At 43.3% G+C, this 23330-nt stretch overlaps 1 protein-coding gene across 4 annotated transcripts; it reads right to left on the bottom strand.

The window, feature by feature from the left end:
• Nucleotides 1–4134: 4134 nt before the first annotated feature.
• On the bottom strand, nucleotides 4135–21716 carry HOATZ (HOATZ cilia and flagella associated protein). Of its 4 annotated transcripts, XM_067470792.1 has the most exons (6): nucleotides 21439–21716; nucleotides 17953–17988; nucleotides 14827–14900; nucleotides 10779–10838; nucleotides 9960–10006; nucleotides 4349–4469 (listed from the first exon to the last, which is right to left on the bottom strand). In XM_067470792.1, the coding sequence occupies exons 1-6, from the start codon at nucleotides 21713–21715 to the stop codon at nucleotides 4409–4411; spliced, it is 555 nt and encodes a 184-aa protein (XP_067326893.1). In that variant the 5' UTR covers nucleotide 21716; the 3' UTR covers nucleotides 4349–4408. The 4 variants fall into 4 exon arrangements, with proteins under 4 accessions (XP_060643699.2, XP_067326892.1, XP_067326893.1 ...); XM_060787716.2 differs by lacking the exon at nucleotides 9960–10006 and having other exon boundaries at nucleotides 4135–4469; XM_067470793.1 differs by lacking the exon at nucleotides 4349–4469 and having other exon boundaries at nucleotides 9956–10006.
• Between the last annotated feature and the right edge of the window lie 1614 nt (nucleotides 21717–23330).

Genomic DNA, 23330 nt, shown 5'->3' with positions numbered 1-23330 from the left:
CATGCAAATTCCACACCATTGGAGAAAGTAAGAAACATTGGGATGTCTGTGGTTGCGGATTATTTCTACTCTGTTTGTTGTGCAAACTTGAAAAGAGTAGGAAAGGGATATGGGAGAGGCAGTGGATGGGGTCATGCAAATTTCACACCAATGGAAAGAGTAAGGAACACTGGGATGCCTGTTGTGGAGGAAACGTGAAATCTAGGATGAAATTGTCCCTGAATGAAGTATTCCTTGGGTGGTGGGCAGTATGGTGTTTGGGGAGAAGACTGGAAGTGGTTGGACTACATGTTCATGGCGCTTGCTGTAACCTGAAAAGTCATTGGAAGGAGGGTTTTTGGTGGCTCCTCAGTACTATTTGTGGAAGTGGGCACACCAGCCACATACATATTTTCACTTTTATTATGTGTATGGATCAGGCCTGGGCAAACTTGGGCCCTCCAGGTGTTTTGGACTCCAACTCCCACAATCGGCTGTTAGGAATTGTGGGAGTTGAAGTCCAAAACACCTGGAAGGCCCAAGTTTGCCCAGGCCTGGGATGGATAGATAGATAGGTACGTAGATACATTTGATCCTTGGCAAATCATCAACAGGCAAGTTGGAGGCCCCATCTACATAGCCATTTAAAATCCAGATTATCTGCTTTGAACTGGATTATGAGTCTACACTGCCATATAATCCAATTCAAAGCGGATTATCTGGATTTTATATGGCAGTGTAGATGGGGGCCTAAGAGTGAATCCACACTGTATTTATTTATTTATTTGTCGTGTCAGGGCAACCAGTCAATTGTATTACATTTCTAACAGAACAAAACAAATAAGCAGACAAAACACAAAATTTGCAAGTTTGGTAGTTTGGTAGTTGATTAAATGTCCTTTGACCAGTATCTGGCCTCTTGGAGTGCCTCTGGTGTTGCCGCAAGAAGGTCCTCCCTGGTGCATGTGGCAGGGCGCAGGGTGCATTGCAGCAGGTGGTCAGTGGTTTGCTCTTCTCCACACTCGCATGTCGTGGATTCCACTTTGTGGCCCCATTTCTGAAGGTTGGCTCTGCATTTCATGGTGCCAGAGCGCAGTCTGTTCAGCGCCTTCCAAGTCACCCAGTCTCCTGTGTGCCCAGGAGAGAGTCTCTCATTTGGTATCAGCCATTGGTTGAGGTTCTGGGTTTGAGCCTGCCACTTTTGGACTCTCACTTGCTGAGGTGTTCCAGAATAAACGCAGAATAAACGCAGTTTGGCACCACTTTTATTGCCATGACTGACTACTATAGTTGTCATTTTGGTGAAGCATGAGCACTCTTTAGAAAAAAAGCCTAAATCTATATAAATAAAAATGTAATGTTCGTTTGTGGGATTAACATAACTAAAAAACCACTGGACGAATTCACACCAAATTTGGACACAAGACACCAATCAGGCCAACGAGTGACCATCACTCATCAATACACCGAAAAACACAGCAGAAGAGACTTAAAAAGCCAAAAAAACAAAAATATATATATTATAACGCATACGCAAAACCACATAAACACAAATACATACACACAAAACACATATAAACAGACTGGGCCACTGCAACATGTGGCAGGGGATGGCTAGTAGACTGTAAAACTATAACTCCAATGGTTTCAATGCCATGGTGGTTAAAGTGGTGTCAGACTGCATTAATTCTAGTGTAGATGCTCTTTAAGACATTGCTGCCTGTTGTGTAATAAAGCACACAATGAACGGCATGAGCAATCCAATATAACTGCCGTGCTGCAAATTTATGCTGAATAGGATCTTGGCAGGAAACAAATCATTTCCTCCACGCTGGCTGATTCAGAGAGGAACGCAGATCATTTGATCTGTTTCGGATTTGTCACCGGTGACAAAAAGCAGTCGCACAAACGTCTGAATTGTCTACTTGCAAAGCATGGGCCTGGACGTCCCTCCGGAACTCTAAAACTTTTGTCTGCAGCTGGAAGCCGCTGCGGATTTACTCAGAGCCAAGTAATGATGGACATAATTCGTTCTGGTTGTCTTTCTATGCGCAGAGGAGGGGTTTCTTGGAAGCCGGAGTCTTAATGGCTCCAAAGAGCGAACATTAAAACTCAGCCTTGGAAGACTCGTCAGCAGTTTTCTAGGCGGGATCTTGAATTATGAAGAGCAGAACGCCAGCGAAAATGCAGGCAAACCCGAAGCAGGGACCCCATTGCAGCAGCTGACTGGCAAAAAAAGGGAAAGGTTCATTAACATTCTGCTGATTGGGGTGTTTCACCAGGTTTTGCCCCACCTCTCCTTTCCTTTTTGATGAATTAACATTTGATGAATTAACATTAAGCCTGTAATAGATTTGAGCAGGTTAGGCACTCTGATGAGATGAAGGGAGAAATCATGTCACAACACTATGGAACACTATGATTTTTGTTCCCAGGTTACAAATATCATTTTCTAGTTGGCTCTATCATTAAAACATGGGGAAAGTTTATTAAACTGCTGTCGCTCCATCTTCCGTGCTGAGGAGCTTTGTTGTCCGTAGACGTCCTCCTGATCGAATTGCCGGAATGTCTTTATCGGCACCTTTTATTACCTCCCTGCTTAAAGCGGTACCTATTTATCCACTCACATTGCTGTTTTTGATCTGCTAGGTGAGCAGAAGATGGGCTGACGGCGGCAGATCACCCCGACCCGGATTTGAACTGCCAACCTTTCAATTGGTAGGATATTCTGCAGCTGGTGGTTTAACCACGGTGGTCCACGCTCTGGTTACATCCCGAACAGACTACTGCAACGCTTTCTACGTGGGGCTGCCTTTGAAAACTTCTCGGAAGCTCCAATTAGTCCAACGGTCGGCAGCCAGGTTGTTAATTGGAGTTGCATACACTCCTCTGTTGCGCCAGCTCCACTGGCTGCCGATTAACTTCCGGGCACAATTCAAAATGCTGGTTTTAACCTTTAAAGTCCTGAACGGTTCTGGCACAGATTACCTGTCCGAACGTATCTCCTGCTATGAAGCATCAGGAGAGTCCCTGCTCTCGATCCCACCACTCTTGCAAACGTGGTTGGTGGGGAGAGACAGGGCCTTCTCGGCAGTGGCCCCGTCTGTGGAACGTATTTCCTGCTATGAACCATCATGAAGCTTAAGATCATCAGGAGAGGCTCTGCTCTCGATCCCACCACTCTCGCGAACACAGTTGGTGAGGACAAGAGACAGGGTCTTCTCAGCAGTGGCCCCCCGTCTGTGGAACTCTCTCTCTAAGGACATCAGGTTGGCCACCTCCTTCCTGTCCTTCAGAAGACAACTGAAGACCTGGCTCTAGGGCCAGGCGTTCAATTAGAGGCCAGTGGCAATAGGAAAAGGAAAGTTGGATTTTGCATCATGGATTCTCCCGGCTTGGTTTTTACTGGCACGTTAATCTATTAATTTATTGTTAAATTTTACTGATGATGTTGTACAATGTTTTAAAATGATTTTATTGTGAATTGTAATTTTTGTGGTATTTATGCTATTAGCATCTTCTGATGCTCATGTGAGGCCATGCCGAGTTCCCCTTGTGGGGAGAAGGGCGGGATATAAAGATATGAAATAAATAAATAAATAAATAATAACCCGTAGGCTGTTAGGAATTGTGGGAGTTGAAGTCCAAAACACCCAGACAGCCCAAGTTTGCCCAAGCCTGGATTAGTACTTGGCAGGGGGACCATTAATGAAGACTATGGGGGGTATAAACAACAACAACAACAACAAGAATGTTCTCCACCTTGAGGAGAGACTTGTGATAAATTGTTGTTGTTGTTTATACAACAACAACAATTTGTTACGTGTCTCTCCTCAACAACAACAACAATAATGTGCTCCACCTTGAGGAGAGACACGTAACAAATTGTTGTTGTTGTTTATACAACAACATGAACATTTTGTTACGTGTCTCTCCTCAGCAACAACAATAACAACAACATGTGCTCCACCTTGAGGAGAGACACATAACAAATTGTTGTTGTTGTTGATGATGACGACGATGATGATGCTGCGGACTATATTTCAGAAGGAGGAGGACTCCTTGCCTAAGAAAATGCCATAAAATCCACCGGTTTGCCCATAAGTTGGCAACTTCAAGACACAGGCACAAAGAGAAAAGATTTGCAACACAAACTCAGTGTTTCAGGACCCATTTATTGCCTTTTCTTACCATATCTTGTTTTGGCATGACACGCTAAGACCTTTTCCAGCCATAGGAAACACTCAATTTTTTTTTAACAAAGAGAAATATCTAAATATTCAAGAAAAAAAAGTTCAAACCTGGAAACCCATCACCCAAAGAGGACAGAGTAGAAGACAATGGGGAAAAACCAAACCAAACCAGAGAGGGTTATTCCTGAAGGGACTAAGTTGTCTCTTTGGGAATTTCTCCAGCTGCCCCAAAGGGCTCAGTTCAAGGCCTTCACTCTCTCTTGATCCTCCAGGTCTGAGGCTGTGGTCTGCTCCTTGCTGAAACCAAACAGGAGGAAATGTGGTGAGGATCTGAGAGCTGTTTCAGTGCCACAGGTTTCTTCCAGGAACTTCAGCGAATGCCCACATTCCCCCATTCAACAAACCAGGCCTGTGAAACATGTCCACTCCCAGGGAAGGAAGGAAGGAAGGAAGGAAGGAAGGAAGGAAGGAAGGAAGGAAGGGAGAAAAAAGAAAGAAAGAAAGAAAGAAAGAAAGAAAGAGGGAGAAAAAGACAGAAAGGCAGGAAAAGAGAGAGAAGGGGGATGAAAAGTAAGAAAGGGAGGGAGGGAGGGAGGGAGGGAGGAGGAACGTAAACAGTAAGGAAGGGAGGCAAGGAGAAAGAAAGAAAAAGAATGTGGGAGGAAAGGAAGGAAGGGATGGAAAGGAAGGAAGGATGTAAGAAGAAAGAAAGAAAGAAAGAAAGAAAGAAAGAAAGAAAGAAAGGGAAAGATTGAGGGAGAAAAAAGGCAGAAAGGCAGGAAAAAAAGAGAAGGAGGAGGAAAAGTAAGAAAGGGAGGGAGAGATGGATGGATGGAAGGAAGGAAGAAAGGACGGAAGGAAGGAGGAACGAAAATTGTAAGGGAGGGAGGCAAGGAGAAAAAAAGAAAGAAAATGTGGGAGGAATGGAAGGAGGGATGGAACGGAAGGAAAGAAGGAGGGAGGGAGGGAGGGAGAAAAAAGGCAGAAAGGCAGGGAAAAAGGGAGAAGGAGGGGGGAAAGTAAGAAAGGGAGGGAGAGAAGGAAGGAAGGAAGGAAGGAAGGAAGGAAGGAAGGAGGAAAACACTAAGGGAGGGAGGCAAGGAGAAAGAAAGAGAATGTGGGAGGAAAGGAAGGAGGGATGGAAAGAAAGGAAGGGAGGAAGGGAGGGAGGGAGGGAGGAGAGAAAGTGGGAGAGAAGGGAGGGGGGAGAGAGGGAAGGAAAGGAAGAGAGGGAGAAAGAAAAAAAGAAAGACTAAAAGAAAGGGAAAGATGGTGGGAGAAAAACCAAAGAAAGGCAGAAAAAAGGGAGAAGGAGGAAGGAAAATGAAGAAAGGGAGAGAGGGAGAGAGGGAGGCCCACTACAATCCAAATTAATCATTCATCATATCTTACTTGGAAAGTGAGGTGCTAAAAACGTATGTGCAGGCCCCAAGAGGCGGAGCCTATTTAACTTTGGCCCCTGGCTACGACCAAAGTTGTGCAGGACTGCTATAAATGATGCCTTTACCTTTCGTTCTATTTTATTCTGTCGACCTATCTTGACTTTCCACCAAAGTGACTGACAATAAGCCTGAGACAACCTTATTATTATTATTACTATTAGTATTACTATTATTATTAGAAACACAACAAGATGAGTCCACAGCAGACACTCTGCTGTCTGTTGTATTGGATCACACGTCGGACCCTTCCCAAGTGTCTAGGACTGTGTGATGTATCGGCAAATAATGCGTGCAGATCCCAGTAAGGTGGCCTTCTGCAGCTGGCAGACAGTAATCTTGTTAGCGCAGATTATGTTTAAGTGCAGGCCAAGGTCTTTAGGCACTGCACCCAGTGTGCCAATCACCAATTATTATTATTATTATTATTATTATTATTATTATTATTATTATTATTATTATATCAAAACAACATTAACCATGGGATTATATTTGTATCAGAGGCCTAAATGAAACCAGAGCCTTGGTGGGTGATGACCCTCACATTGAGGGGGCAATCCCAAGCTGCAGCTGTCTTGCCCGGCATGTCAATGCAGCCCATTGACAGCGTTGTCGAATACCTCCAAGATCTCATGAGGAGGAGAAAGAGGGGGAGGCCATTTCGAAGAGGGGAGAAAGAGAACAGGAAGGGGACTGTTCAGCCCTGGCTATATTTAGCCGGAGGGGGCAACAAAGGGAGCGTCTACGAGAGAAAATGCCCAGAAAGGACGGAGAGAGAGAGAGAGAGCCATCTGTCACATACGTCTGTGATATGTAAAGAGCGACACCCAAATAGTTTCCAAGCTCAGTTATGAAGATTTTCAGGGATGACCACACTAAAATGCAACAGGATTTTGTAGGGCATTCAAACCTAAGCTTTTGTGTGTTGTTGCTTCTGCTAAAGTAGACCCCGCAAAGGCTTAGGATCACAGACTTCGAAGAGTCCCCAAGGGCCATCTAGTCTAACCCTATTCTGCCAGAAAGGACACCATCAAAGCCCTCTCAACAGATGGCCAGCCTATCAAAGAATCACAGGATCACAGACTTGGAAGACACCCCAAGGGCCATCCAGTCTAACACCATTCCGCCAGGAAGGACACCATCTAAACCCTCCCAACAGATGTCCAGTCTGTAATTGAATCATAGGATCACAGACTTCGAAGAGACCCCATGGGTCATCCAGTCTAATGCCATTCCGCCAGGACGGACACCATCAAAACCCTCCCAACAGGTGTCTAGCAAGTCATTGAATCACAAGATCACAGATTTCGTAGAGACCCCATGGGCCATCCAGTCTAGTGCCATTCTTCCAGGAAGGACACCATCAAACCCAACAGATGTCCAACCTGCCATTGAATCATAAGATCATAGACTTTGAAGAGACCCCATGGGCCATGCAGTCAAACGCCATTCCGCCAGGAAGGACACCATCAAAATCCTCCCAACAGGTGTCCAGCATGTCATTGAATCACAAGATCACAGATTTTGAAGAGACCCCATGGGCCATCCAGTCTAGTGCCATTCCGCCAGGAAGGACACCATCAAAACCCAACAGGTGTCCAGCAAGTCATTGATTCACAAGATCACAGAGACCCCATGGGCCATCCAGTCTAGCGCCATTCTGCCAGGAAGGACACCATCAAACCCCTCCCAAAAGATGTTCAGCCTGTCATTGAATCATAGGATCATAGACTTCAAAGAGACCCCATGGGTCATCCAGTCTAATGCAACTCTGCCAGGAAGGACACCATCAAACCCTCCCAATAGATGGTCAGCCTGTCATAGAAATACAGGATCACAGACTTCAAAGAGACCCCATGGGTCATCCAGTCTAATGCCACTCTGCCAGGAAGGACACTATCAAAGCCCTCCCAACAGATGTCCAGCTTGTCATTGAATCATAGGATCACATTCAAAAGGGCCCCATGGGCCATCCAGTCTAGTGCCATCAAAGCCCTCCCAACAGATGTCCAGCCTGTCATTGAATCATAAGATCACAGACTTCAAAGAGACCCCATGGGCCATTCAGTCTAATGCCATTCTGCCAGGAAGGACATCATCAAAGCCCTCCCAACAGATGCCCAGCCTGTCATAGAATCACAGGATCACAGACTTCAAAGAGAACCCATGGGTCATCCAGTCTAACACCATTCCGCCAGGAAGGACATCATCAAAGCCCACCCAACAGATGGCCAGCCTGTCATAGAATCACAGGATCACAGACTTGGAAGACAACCCAAGGGCCATTCAGTCTAGTATCATTCTGCCGGGAATGACACCACTAAAGCCCTCCCAACAGATGCCCAACCTGTCATAGAAACACAGGATCACAGACTTGGAAAAGACCTGGATTATATGAGTCTGCACTGCTATACGACCCAGTTCAAAGCAGATAATCTGGGTTTTATATGGCAGTGTAGAAGAGCCCTGAGAACAAAATGAATCCCAGCCTTTTTTAAAAAAACTAGGGGAGCTTCAATATCGTAATAAATTGTGTCCGAGGTGTGTGTTTTTGCACAAGTTGTAAGTGATCCTATCTGAGATCAATGCAGTCCTCGACTACATTAAAAGGAAGGAAAGTGCTGAGTCAAGGAGGGTGGGGTGCCAAGGCTGCTTTCCCAGAAAAATAGTCTGCAAAAGACGGGGCTTTCAAAGCCATCCAATCTTATTCTCGTTGCCCTATTGCTTCGTTTCAATTAGGTCGATTGCAATGCTGCTTGCTAACAAATTGCGTGAACACTGAGTCAGGCTCAAGGCTTTTTCCCCCAGTTAAGTGTGGAACAACATAACTTCATGTTAACTTCATTTTGCTTTGTAGGTTTCTAACTATTCATTTTGAGACTTAGGAGAGTCTGAACTGTTGTTGTTGAGTGCCTTCAAATAGGTTGTCAAAGGCTTTCATGGCTGGAGTCACTGGACTTCAAAGCCTGGCTGCTTCCTGCCTAGGGGAATCCTTTGTTATATGCTAATAATAATATAATATAATATAATATAATATAATATAATATAATATAGTGGGTTAAAGCGCTGAGCTTCTGAGCTTGTTGACCAAAAGGTCGCAGGTTCGATTCCAGGGAGTGGCGTGAGCTTCCGCTGTCAGCCCCAGCTTCTGCCAAGCTAGCAGTTCGAAAACATGCAAATGTTAGTAGATCAATAGGTACCGCTCCAGCGGGAAGGTAACGGCACTCCATGCCGTCATGCCGGCCACATGACCTTGGAGGTGTCTATGGACAACGCCGGCTCTTTGGCTTAGGAATGGAGATGAGCACCACACCCCAGAGTCAGACATGACTGGACTTAATGTCAGGAGACAACTTTTACCTTTCATAATATAATGTAATATAATATATTGCATATACATATAATATTTATAATATTATAATGTAATGCAATATAATACTAATAATAATATATTATAATTATATATTTATATTACATGTAATATTACTAATAATATTACAATATAATGGTATAGTACAATATAGTAACATTTAATACTGATATTGTACTATGCTAATAATATAATATATTGTATGTATGTGTATGTGTATGTGTGTGTATCGATAGATAGATAGATAGACAGATAGATAGATAGATAGATAGAGTAAGCCGCTCTAGAAAGAGAGTAAGCCATACTGAGTCCCCTTCGGGGTGAGAAGGTCAGCTTATAAATGTCGTAAATAAATAAATAAATAGTTGGGAGGTGTTAGCTGGCCCTGATTGTTTCCTATCTGGCATTCCCCTGTCTTCTAACTATTCGTTTTGAGCCTTAGGAGAGTCTGAACTGTTGTTGTTGAGAGCCTTCAACGGCTTTCATGCCAGTCACTGGGCTTCAAAGCCTGGCTCCTTCCTGCCTAGGGGAATCCTTTGTTGGGAGGTGTTAGCTGGCCCTGATTGTTTCCTGTCTGGAGTTTTCTGAGTGTTGTTCTTTATTTACTCTCCTCATTTTAGAGTAAACACCTCCCAACCCCCAAGCAGGAAGCAGCCAGGCTTTGAAGCTACAAGGCCATTCAATTCTAATGAAGGTGAGCAATGGCAAAAATCACACTTGCCTCAAGCGGACAAGAGTTTTTTTCTCCCACTATGTACATCATTCCACAGATATATAAACCTCACTTGTCTCGTTTCCAACAGACCTCACAACCTCTGAGGATGCCTGTCATAGATGTGGGTGAAAGGTCAGGAGAGAATGCTACTGGATCATAGCCAGACAGCCTGGAAAACTCACAACCCAGTGCCTTCAAATAATTTCTGACTTACACTAACAAGGAATGACAAATGGAAATTCGTTCCAATTCGGTTCCGTTACCTTTCCTGCATTTTGGTCGACCTGTTCAGATTCGCAAATGCCTCTTTCTGTGAAACAGACAGAATTAAGTTTTTTTGGGTTTTTTTTTAAAGAAAGAGCATTCTCAAAAGCCACCCACTCTTTCCTCTCGCTTTGTCCCAAAAATGGACCGTTTACACCTGCTACTCGTTGGCTTTTTATAAACGGGATGAGCGGCGATCTCCTTTAAATAGTTTTCCATAGACCAGAATAACCAAGACTCGCTTGAGGCTCGAGTATTCCGTTTTGCGTACGCACACATGCCATTGTGGCGAACCAAAAAGCCAAACTAAGCATTTGTGGAGTCCGCAAGAGCATAAACCAGTTAGTCTCTCGATTCCTTTCTGCCCTTTTATGCTAAGCTTATAATATAATATAATATAATATAATATAATATAATATAATATAATAATATAATATAATATAATATAATATTGATAATATTATAATGTAATACAATATACTACTACTACTAATATATTATAATTATACATATATATATGTATAAAGAGAACTGGAGGCCTAGACCCGCCCACGGGCTATATATACTCGAGGGGTGGGTGGGGCGAGGCAGGGGTAATGTCTATTTTAATCTTCCAGAAGGTTCCGAAGCTGGTCTGCGCAGGCGCAGAGATACCATATGTGCGATTCACAGTTGATTACGGCAGGGAATAATATAATATATTGTATTTACTTTTTACTTGTAAGCCGCTCTGAGTCCCCTTCGGAGTGAGAAGGGTGGCATATAAATGCCGTAAATAAATAAATAAACAAAATAAACAAATGAATCCTCCATCTCACCGCGATCCTTTCTTCCCGTTGCTTTTTCAGCAAGGCAATGATCTCCTCCCTCTTTTTCGCCTAAAAAACACAACGCAACATGCTTACGATCTTGAAACGAACGGAACAAATCTTTGGACTTCTTCCACGGCGATTTCGATCAGGAAAAATTCTTTTCCCTGTGGGCTGTAACACTAATAAATACCACTTGAACCATTTGCATTGAAGATAGATAGAGAGATAGAGATAAATGAATGTAATGTTCGTTTGTGGGATTAACATAACTCAAAAACCTCTGGATGAATTGATACCAAATTTGGACACAAGACACGTATCAGGCTAACGAGTGACCATCACTCATAAAAACACAGCAAAAGAGACTTTAAAAGCAAAAAAACCCCAAAATACATTACAATGCATGTCCAAAACCACAAATATGCACAAACACACATATATACACACACATATACAAATATATACAGATACATATAATCAGATATACACACACAAAACACATGTACACAGAAAGATGGATGGATGCATGGATGGAAGGAAGGAAGGAGAGAAGGAGGGAGAGAAAGAGGGAAGGAAGGAGAGAAGAAAATAAAAAAATGAAAGAAGGAAAGAGAGAGGGAAGGAAGGAAGGAAGGAAGGAAAGAAGGAACAAAAGAGAGAAAGACAGAGGGAAGGAAGAAAGAACGAGAGAAGGAAGGATGGAACCAAAGAGCAAAGGAAGGGAGGAAAGTCACAGATAGAGAAGGAAGAAAGAATACGGAAAAGAAAAAGAGGCAAGGAAGAAGAGAAAGAAAGAAGGAGAGAAAGAGGGAGGGAAGGTTGGCCACAGCAACGCGTGGCAGGTACAGCTAATATATACATATAAATATAATGTTTGTTTGTGGGATTAACATAACTCAAAAACCACTAGATGAATTGACACCAAATTTGGACACAATGCACGTATCAGGCCAACGAGTGATCATCACTCATCAAAACACTGAAAAACACAGCAGAAGAGACTTAAAAAGGCAAAAAAAAATTACAAAGCATGTGCAAAACCACATACACACACACACAAAACACATATACACAGAGTGGGCCACAGCAACGCATGGCAGGGGATGGCTAATATATATACAACCGATCAATATCTTCTGTAACTCTACAGAATGATTTCCCAGCCAAAACTAACCAGCGACGGATGGTGCCCAAAGCTGACCATTCTTAATGCCACTGAATTATATCATAAAATTCTATAATAATAACAGGCAAACGGACTCGTTTCTCCCACTCATCCCATTTCCACCAGGCAGGTTAAATGGCTGCTATGGGATGAAATCCATTATGCAATTATTAATTGCAATAAGTAGGAATGCCAGTGAGTTAAAAAAAAAAGAGAGAGAGAGAAAAGAACCTCGTCAGCACTTTTCATCCCCTTTGGCTGCTTTCCCAGGATTAATACAGAAAGTGTTTTATGTCAAAGGGAAGGGGGGGGGGGTTGAAATACTAAAAATGACTGCAATGCTCTCTAGTTAAGAGGCAGGATATTGTAACATTAACTAGGGACTGGGTGGTTCATTGAACTAGAGAATGGCATTTCTTCATCTTAGCAGTCTTGTTTAAGGGCACTTTGAAGCCAAATATGTTGAGCGCATTTCAGGGGTTGATTAGGCAATATGGCCTTTCTTCACAAAAATAAAAAAGCAGCTGATTTCCTGGTTCATCCCATAACCGGTGTGCTCCCAAACCCCAAAAGCCAAGGATGAGCCCCAAATGGAGTGGAAGTGTCCTTTATGTCTCTAAAAGGCATTTGGAGGCAAAAAAGGGGATCTTCCTGCAAAATTTTAATTTGATGGAAATGCCCTCCATATACTCAAGAGCGCTTTGGGAGCATATGGAGTCTGTCTATCTATTTATCTATTTATCTATTTATCTATTTATCTATTTATCTATTTATCTATCTATCTATCTATCTATCTATCTATCTATCTATCTATCTATCTATCTATCCATCCATCCATCCATCCATCTCTCTCACACTACCTCTCACTATTTACAGCAGCTTACCACCATTGGTTGATGAGAGCAGTTTTATTGAGTTTTGGTTGGTGTTTTATATATGTATGTGTTTTACTTATTGTATTTTATATCTTGTTTTTAGACACCTCGTGCCGTGTGTAAGCCACCCCAAGTTTCTTTGGGGAGATGGTGGCGGGATATAAGAATAAAGTTATCTATCCATCCATCCATCCATCTCTATCACTCTCTTTCACTCTATTTCTTTCTCACTGTCTCTCTTTCTCTCTCACTCTATCACTTGCACTATCTCTCACTATCCCTCTTTCACTCTTTCTCTCTCACTCTCTACCTCTATCTCTAACACTTGCACTATCTCACTATCTCTCTCTTTCACTCCCTCTCTCTATCACTCTCATTCACTCTCACTATCACTTTCTCACTATCTCTTTCACTCTTTCTCTCTCACTCTCTACCTCTATCTATCTATCTATCTATCTATCTATCTATCTATCTATCTATCCATCCATCCATCCATCCATATCACTCTCTTTCACTCTATTTCTTTCTCACAATTTCCCTTTCACTCTTTCTTACTCTCTACCTCTATCTATCACCTGAACTATCTCTCTCTCTCTCTCACTATTTCTCTCTACCTCGATCACTCTCATTCACTCTCACTCTCACTTTCTCACTATCTTTCACTCTTTCTTTCTCATTCTCTACCTCTATCTATATATCTATCACTTGAACTATCTCATTCTCACTATCTTTCACTCTTTCTCTCTCACTATCTACCTCTATCTCTATCACTCGCACTCTCTTTCACTCTTTCTCTCTCTCTACCTCGATCTCTTTCTCTCTATCACTCTTATTCACTCTCACTCTCACTTTCTCACTATCTCTTTCACTTTCTTTCTCACTTTCTACTTCTATCTATCTATCTATCTATCTATCTATCTATCTATCTATCTATCTATCTATCTATGTCATTCTATCACTATGACTGTCTTTCATACTCACTCTACTACTATCTATCTCTCCCTGTTTCACTCTCTCTCTCTAGCACTTATCTATCTCTGTCACTCTCTCATTCTCACAATCTATCTCTATCACTTTTTCACTCACTCTCTATCACTTATTTCTATCACTATATCTCTTTCTCTTTCACTCTACCACTTATATCTCTCTCACAAACACACCCTATTACTATCACGTTCTCTTTTTCACTCTCTATCACTATTTCACTCTCTCTCCTACTTACCTCTCTCTATATCTATCTATCTATCTATCTATCTCTGTCACATTCTCTCTCTCAGTCTATCTCCCTCTCCTGTGGTCCACATGGGGACCCCTGCCCATACTTTGCCCACCTTTGTCTTAAAGGAGTCCCAGTTTAAAATATGGAAATAAATTAAGCCCCTTAAGTCTTTAAGATGCCACAAGAAACGCGATTATTTCCGGACAGTTGTATCCGTAAGCAGGAATCCCTTGTGGCTGGGTGGTGTTGGGCTTCCCTGGCAGAACATCTTTCTGGCCCCAAAACACTGTCTGAGGAATAGGGCGGTGGTCGAAAACACTGATTTATAGACACAATGCAGCCGGGAGGGATCAAAAGAAGACTCCTTTCCCTTCCAGAATACGAGGCCGTGCCTTTCTTTTCAATTTTACGCCTCCGACTCAGGCCCCTTGGATGTCTTCCTCTCCCCCGCAGATTTATAATACCATTCAATTATCTCCATTCCTTTTTCTGGAAGAGATAATCAGTTAGAAAGCCTTTGGGAAGAAGGAGGCCACATTTCATGGCTCCAGGCACTCCCTTGCAAACATTCTCCACAATGTATAAGGAGATGCATGCGCAAATTCAGACTGAAGAAGTTTCTGGGTGTCACAAAAAGTCGACATATTCTTCGTTATTTCATATGTTTTGATTGTATTTTTCAGACAAACGAGAACTCGGGAAGCTTTCCTGACTCGCATATTATGATAATTTGACTTGTCTAAGATGCTTCCTCTGCCTCAGATAGCAAAACAAACAAGGAAACAGATCTCTCACCTTCTTCAGGTACTGCTCTTTCATGGCATTCTTCTCAGCTTGGAATGCGCTCTGTTTTCTCTCTTCTTCTCTTTCTAAATCAAACAAGAATTGGTAGGAAATGTCAAGATAAATGAAGTTGTTTAAGGACTAAGAAACAGAAGAATGCATCCTGTTGAGTTCAGATTAATAATAATAATAATAATAATAATAATAATAATAATCTTTATTTATATCCTGCCACCATCTCCCTGATGGGGACTTGGAAGATCTTGGAAGACAATCCTACTCGGACATATATATATTTATAATATAATATATAAAAGACATATAATAATAATAATAGAAAATTGAATTGAAAAGTCAACAACAGATCCCAAGTGTAGACTCTGCAAGGAAGCAGATGGAACAATAGATCACATCCTCAGCTGCTGCAAGAAGATCGCAGACAGACTACAAGCAGAGGCATAACACCCTTGCTCAGATGATTCATTGGAACTTGTGCCACAAAGACCATCTGCCTGCGACAAAGAACTGGTGGGATCACAAGCCAGAAAAAGTTACAGAAAATGAACACATCAAACTACTCTGGGACTTCCAAATTCAGACAGACAGAGTTCTGGAGCACAAGACTCTTGACATCACGATCGATCGTGTTAAAAAGCAAAGTATGGATTCTGATGTTGACAGCAGGATTGAAAAGAAACAACTAGAAAAGCTGACACGATATGAGGATTTAAAGATCGAACTGGAAAGACTCTGGCACAAGCCAGTAAAAGTGGTCACAGTGGTGATGGGCACACTGGGTGCAGTGCCTCAAGACCTTGGCCTGCAGTTAAACACAATCGGCGCTGACAAAATTACCATCTGCCAGCTGCAGAAAGCCACCTTACTGGGATCTGCACGCATTATTCGCCGATACATCACACAGTCCTAGACACTTGGGAAGTGTCCGCCGTGTGATCCAATACAACAGCCAGCAGAGTTTCTGCTGTGGACTCATCTTGTGGTGTTTCAAATAATAATAATAATTCCAATTCCATACTCCAGCAGTTAATTGACTGGAGTTCTGGTCCATCTCTGGGTACATCTACATTGTGGAATTTATGTAGTGTGACACCACTTGAACCATCTTGGCTTGATGCTATGGAATCGTCGTGAATTGTAATTTTACAAGGCCTTGAAACTATTTTGCCAAACCCCCCTCCAAACTACAGCTCCCATGATATTACAGCATCGAGCCATTTCAGTCAAAGTGGTGCCAAACTGCACTCATTTGACAGTGTAGACCAGTAGTTTCCAACCTTTTTTGACCAGGGACCACTCAACCTGGGACTACTTTGACCAGGGAGCACTCTCCACCATTAGTACCAAAAGGGTTATGAATCGGTTTTTGATCAACTTTGGGTTCAGTTTGGTTACTTGGAGTGCTGATTTAGAAAACTGCATTGGATAGACCACGGCAGCTCTAGTTTCCGATACAGAACCTATGCCATCCAGTAGTCTTCATCTGCTCGCCCACAGAAAACCATATTTAATAATCTAGAGCTGGTGTGGTAGTAGTATCATTGCTGCATCGTTTCAAGGCAATGGTGTAGTAATGATGAAGGCGCAGACCATATTTTTATTCTTGAGGACCACTGGTGGTCCACAGGCCACAGTTTGGGAACCACTGATGTATAGGAATAATTGAAAGCAGCTGGAAATGGCTGCTGCGATAAACACAATACATCTCTGAACAAAACAAGGCTTTCTGTATATAGAGATTGACAAATGCCGCCCAAGAAGAAAACTAATATGTCAGGGGAGGTAAATACGAGGTCAGTATTGCTATGCTAGCCTTTTTTTCCTACAGGGAGTTATTAACTAGTAAAAGTAAAGGTTTCCCCTTGACGTTAAGTCTAGTTGTGTCCGACTGGGGGTTGATGCTCATCTCCTTTTCTAAGATGAAGAGCTGGCGTTGTCCGTCGACGCCTCTAAGCTCATGTAGCCAGCATGACTGCGTGGAGCACCATTACCTTCCCGCTGGAGTGGTAGCTATTGATCTACTCACATTTGCAAATCTACTCAAACTGCTAGGTTGGCTGGAGCTGGGGCTAACACTGGGAGCTCACTCTGCTCCCCAGATTCGAACTGCCGATCTTTTGGTCATCAACTTCAGCAGTTCAGTGATTTAACCCACTGTGCCACTGGGGGTGGGGGGGTGGGGGTGAAATATATAGTACCAGTATATATATATAGTGTGTGTGTGTGTATATACATACATACATATATATATACACACACACATATATATACATTCATAAATATACATATACATATATATAGACATATGTCTAGTTATATATACATACATATTTTTGCGTTTCTAAATCAATTATTGTATATATAATATGTTCATATGCTTTTGACTTAGTTGTAACCTACCTTGAGCCATCAGGATAGGCGGGTAATAAATAAAATTATTATTATTATTATTATTATTATTAGTAGTAGTAGTATGATATAAATATTTTTATTTATAAATGCATATATAATAATTTATATATATACAGAGATATATATAACATTTATATATAGTATATATAAATAATATGTAAATATATATACATTTATATTAGTATATAAATATTTATATTTATATATGCATTATATATATATAATATTTATATATATCATATTTAAGTATATGTAAATATACATTTATATTATTATTAGTATACAACTATTTATATTTATATATGCATATATAATATTTATATAGAGATATATATAACATTCACACATATCATATATAAATATATGTAAATATATATACATTTATATTATATATACATATATATGTATGTATGTATATATGTATGTATATATAATATGTATGTAAAGGAATGCATTAAAGAACGTGATGCCTTCCACAGCCTGCCTGCAGCCAATGCCCTCCGCTGTAGCATCTCAGGACTTTTTTGCCTTCTTTGAGTGCCAGGTTGGTATGTGCGCATTCGCTGTGCTGTTTGGCCCCAAACCAACTAGGAAACCCTTTGTCAGGGAAACGCGAGGCCTCCACAATTCACTTCCCAATCATTTTCACGCTGAAATATTGGCACAGATTCACAACTGCCTCTTGCTCAAGCGAAGCCAGATGCTTACTGTTGAAGGAGGGATGGGCAGAAATGTCATGTTTGCCTAAAAACACAAAAGAAAGAGATCAGTGAGCCGAAATGCTCAGGGGATTACTCACCCCTCCCTTTTGCAAAGGCATCCCCCAACTTTCCCCTTCCAATAGAGTTTTTATTTGGAATCACTGGGTTGCTGTGAGTTTTCTGGGCTGCCTGGCTATGTTCCAGAAGCATTCTCTCCTGGCGTTTTGCCCACATCTATGGCAGGCATCCTCAGAGTTGAAAGGTCTGTTGGAAATTCAGAAAGTGGGTTTTTTTTATAAAGCTGTGGAATAATGTCCAGGGTTGGAGAATGAACTCCTGTCTATTGGAGGCGAGTATGAATGTTGAAAACTGGTCACCTTGATTAGCATTGAATGGCCTTAAAGCTTCAAAGCCTGGGTGCTTCCTGCCTGGGAGAAATCTTTTGTTGGGAGGTGTTTTTGTTTTGTTTATTGTTTCCTGACTGCTATGGATGACTTCTCTGGTTGAACTAGTCTGCAGTGCAGGAATCAGCCAGGCTTTGAAGCGGCAAGGCCATTCAATGCTGGTCAAGGTGGTCCCTGATAAGTTTCCTGTCTGGAATTCCACTGAAAGTGGAAATGTTGTAATTGAACACCTCAATTAGCACTGAATGGCCTTGTAACTGCAAGGCATGCCTGCTTCCTGCTTGGGGAATCCTTGTTTTTTTTTTGGGGGGGGGGGGTATTAACTCTAAAATCAGAACAGTAAATAAAGAACAACACTCAGAAAACAGGGGAATTCAAGGCAGGAAACAATTGGGACCAGCTAACACCCCTGGACAAGAGATGCAGTTTGACACCACTTTTAAGTGCTGTTGCTCAACACTTTGTGTTCCTAGGAGATGTAGTTTCCCCAATGTCTGCCCCAAAATTACAACCTCCAGGATGCCATATCTTGAGCCAGTTCAAGAAATTTCAAAATGCATTCATCACACAGTGTGTATATGTATGGGACCCTGGGATTTGTAGTTCCCTCCAAGGTCTTTAGTCTTCTCTGGCAAAGAGTGCTGGCGCTTCATCAAACTACAACTCCTAGGATGCCATAGCCTTGAGCTCAGGTAGTATCAAAATGCATTCATCTCAGAGAGTGTGTATGGAACCCTGGGGTTTGTAGTCCCCCCATGGCCTTCTTTGCCAAAGAGTGCCCTGCCAAACTACAACTGCCAGGATGCCATAGCCTTGAGCGAAGGCAGTTCAAGTAGTATCAAAATGCATTCATCCCAGTGTATGCAGATAGATAGATAGATGTTCCTGGGATTTGTAGTCCCCCAAGGTCTTGTCTGCCAAAGAATCTCTAGTAGTGCCTTGACAAACTACAACTCCCAGAGTGCTATAGTTTTGAGCTCAAGTAATGCATTCATCCCAGTGTGTGTGTGTGTGTGTGTGTGTGTGTGTGTGTGTATAAGATTCTGGGATCTGTAGTGCCCCCAAGGCCATGTCTGCCAAAGAATACCTCTCAACCTGGGGTCCCCAGATGTTTTTGGCCTTCAACTCCCAGAAATCATAACAGCTGCAAAACTAGCTGGGATTTCTGGGAATTGTAGGCCAAAAACATCTGGGGACCCCAGGTTGAGAACCACTGCTAGGCCCTAGTGCAGTGGTTCTCAACCTCCCTAATGCCGCGACCCCTTAATACAGTTGTCTCATGTTGTGGTAACCCCCAATAATACTAGTAATAATAATAAACCTTTATTTATAACCCGCTACCATCTCCTGAAGGACTTGGTGCTGCGTACAAGAGGCCGGGACCCAATACATCAATAAACAACAACAAACAATACATCCCAACCATAACATTATTTTCGTTGCTACTTCACAACTGTAATTTTGCTATTGTTGTGAATCAAAATATAAACATTCAAGATACAGGATGTATTTTCATTCACTGGACCAAGTTTGACAGGAATACCTGATACGCCCAAATTTGAATTCTAGTAGGGTTGAAGGAGAGATTGATGCTGTCATTTGGGAGTTGTAGTTGCTGAGATTTATAGTTCACCTACAATCAAAGAGCATTCTGAACTCCACCAATGACTGAATTGAACCAGTCTTGGCACACAGAACTCCTATGACCAACAGTAAATACTGGAAGAGTTTGATAGGCATTGACCTTGAGTTTTGGAGTTGTAGTTCACCTACATTCAGAGAGCACTGTGGACTTAAATAATGATGGATCTGGACCAAACTTGGTACACAGACCGAACATGAGTAACTGTGAACACTGGTGGAGTTTGGGGAAAATAGACTTGACATTTGGTAGTTGTAGTTGCTGGGATTTATAGTTCTACTACAATCAAAGAGCATTCTGAACCCCACCAATGATAGAATTGGACCAAACTTTCCACACAGAACCCCCATTACCAACAGGAAATACTATGTTTTCTGATGGTCTTTGGTGACCCCTCGGACGCCCCCTCGCGACCCGCCCAGGGGTTCCGACCCCCTGGTTGAGAAACATTGCTCTAGTGTGCCTTGCCAAACTACAACTCCCAGAGTGCCATAGCTTTGAGCTCAAGTGGTATCAAATTGCATTCATCCCAGTGTATGCAAATAGATAGATAGATAGATAGATAGATAGATAGATAAGATGGATGTTCCTGGGATTTGTAGTCCCCCAAGGCCTTGTCTGCCAAAGAATCTCTAGTAGTGCCTTGACAAACTACAACTCCCAGAGTGCTACAGCTTTGAGTTCAAGTAATGCATTCATCCCAGTGTACACACACACACACACACACACACACATATATATGAGATCCTGGGATTTGTAGTGCCCCAAGGCCTTGTCTGCCGAAGAATCCCTAGTGCTTTGCCAAACTACAACTCCCAGGGTGCCATAGCTTTGAGCTCAAGTAATATAAAATGCATTCATCCCAGTGTGTGTGTGTATATATATATATGATTCTGGGATCTGTAGTGCTCCCAAGGCTTTGACTGCTGAAGAATCCTTAGTGTCTTGCAAAACTACAACTCCCAGGGTGCCATAGCTTTGAGCTCAAGTGGTATCAAAATGCATTCATCCCAGTGTGTGTATGTGTGTGTGTGTGTGTGTGTGTGTATATATATATATATATATATATATATATATATATATATATATATATAAAAAATATAAAATAAAATAAAAAAGATTCTGGGATCTGTAGTGCCCCCAAGGCCTTGTCTGGCGAAGAATACCTCTCAACCTGGGGTCCCCAGATGTTTTTGGTCTTCAACTCCCAGAAATCCTGGGGACCCTCTCAACCTGGCTGGGATTTCTGGGAGTTGTAGGCCCAAACACCTGGAGACCCACAGGTTGAGAACCACTGCTTGTGTCTTTCCAAACTACAACTCCCAGGATGCGACTGGGAAGTTCAAGGGCCCTCCAAAGGCATTCAAGAGAGAGGCCGGGGGGGGGGGGGGCTGAGTGTTCCCCCTTTGGGGACTACCACTCCCAGAATGGGAGGGGAGGGGGCTACCGGCGTTGGAGGGCCTCCTGGACCCGGCGACGGAGCCTTGTCCCTGCCCGGGCCCGGCCTCGCTGAAGAGGGACCCCCTCCGGGCGGCCAGGCAGGACTCGAGGGGCGGCTGGAGGGTCACCGAGTCCCAGAAGGTCTTGGCCAGCACCACGTCCTGCTCGCTCGAGCCCGCGAACACCAAGGACTCCTCCACCGGGGACTCGCTCGAGCCGGGCGGAGGGGGAGAACCACGCGCCCGCCTCGCAGGCCTCGCCTCCTCGCTAGGCCGCGTCTCCATGGCAACGGAGGGAGGGGAGGAGGGAGGGGAGGAGGAAAGAGGCCAAAGCAACACCTAAGCCCTCCCCACAGAGGGCCAGCCGGCCTCCTGGCTCACTGATATGAATGATAGGGAGGTGTAGATAGGAGAAAGGGTCCCGCAGCGTGGAGTTCCAAGTGTTGCTAGGTCAAGCTAAGGAACATAAGTCACTCCAGCCAAAATTCTATAAACATAAATATTGAAATATTATTTTATTGTTGTCAAAGGAGGGAGGGGGAGAAAAGAGGCCAAGGCAACACCCAAGCCCTCCACACAGAGGGCCAGCCGGCCACCTGGCTCACTTGTTATGAATGATTACTTACTTACTTACTTAGGCGATCCCTCGGATGAGTAAGATGGTCTTCCTTGATGACTATTTTTGTGGGTTTGTAGGTGGCTGTGGAGCCCTATTCTTGACCCGCATCTTTTCCCACAGTGAAGGCATTGGTTTCCAGGTGGAAGGCGGTCCAGGTCAGGGTTGACTTGATGCACCTTCCTCCTGGCACGTTTCTCTCTTTTACCCTCCATTTGTGCCTCTTCAAATTCTGCAGCACTGCTGGTCACAGCTGACCTCCTGCTACAGCACTCAAGGGCCAGGGCTTCCCAGTTCTCAGCATTGGTTTCCAGGTGGAAGGTGGTCCCAGTCGGGGTTGGCTTGACGCACCTTCCTCCTGGCACGTTTCTCTCTTTTACCCTCCATTTGTGCCTCTTCAAATTCTGCAGCACTGCTGGTCACAGCTGACCTCCTGCTACAGCACTCAAGGGCCAGGGCTTCCCAGTTCTCAGCATTGGTTTCCAGGTGGAAGGCGATCCCAGGGTTGGCTTGACGCGCCTTCCTCTTGGCATGCTTCTCCCTTTCGCCCTCCATTCATGTCTCTTCAAATTCTGCAGCACTGCTGGTCACAGCTGACCCCCAGCTGGAGCGCTCAAGGGCCAGGGCTTCCCAGTTCTCAGTGTCTATGCCAGAGTTTTTGAGGTTGGCTTTGAGCCCATCTTTCAATCTCTTTTCCTGCCCAACAACATTCCGTTTTCCGTTCTTGAGTTCGGAGTAGAGCAACTGCTTTGGGAGACGGTGGTCGGGCATCCGGACAACGTGGCTGGTCCAGCGGAGTTGGTGGCGGAGGACCATCGCTTCAATGCTGGTCTTTGCTTCTTCCAGCACGCTGACGTTTGTCCGCTTTTCTTCCCAAGAGATTTGCAGGATTTTCTGGAGGCAGCACTGATGGAATCGTTCCAGGAATTGCATGTGATGTCTGTAGACAGTCCACGTTTTGCAGGCATATAGCGCAAATGTGGTCTTTCCTTCTTCCAGCACGCTGACGTTTGTCCGCTTGTCTTCCCAAGAGATTTGCAGGATTTTCCGGAGGCAGTGCTGACCCAAGCCCTCCCCACAGAGGACCAGCCGGCCTCCTGGCTCACTGATATGAATGATAGGGAGGTGTAGATAGGAGAAAGGGTCCCACAGCGTGGAGTTCCAAGTGTTGCTAAGTCAAACTAAGGAACAAAAGTCACTCCAGCCAAAATTCTATAAACATAAATATTAAAATATTATTTTATTGTCGTCGAAGGTTTTCATGGCCGGAATCACTGGGTTGCA

The sequence above is a fragment of the Anolis sagrei genome, chromosome 7 (genome assembly GCF_037176765.1).
Source record: "Anolis sagrei isolate rAnoSag1 chromosome 7, rAnoSag1.mat, whole genome shotgun sequence".
Taxonomy (NCBI): Eukaryota; Metazoa; Chordata; class Lepidosauria; order Squamata; family Dactyloidae; genus Anolis; species Anolis sagrei.
This window is presented reverse-complemented; position numbering and strand designations above follow the sequence as displayed.

Coding starts and splice junctions, on each gene's coding strand:
- HOATZ (XM_060787716.2), bottom strand. CDS start 21,715: ATGGAGACGCGGCCTAGCGAGGAGGCGAGGCCTGCGAGGCGGGCGCGT. Junction 17,989..21,438: donor CAGGAGGCCCTCCAACGCCG/GTAGCCCCCTCC, acceptor TTGTGTTTTTAG/GCAAACATGACATTTCTGCC. Junction 4,470..10,778: donor AACGGGAAGAAAGGATCGCG/GTGAGATGGAGG, acceptor GTTTGGTTTCAG/CAAGGAGCAGACCACAGCCT.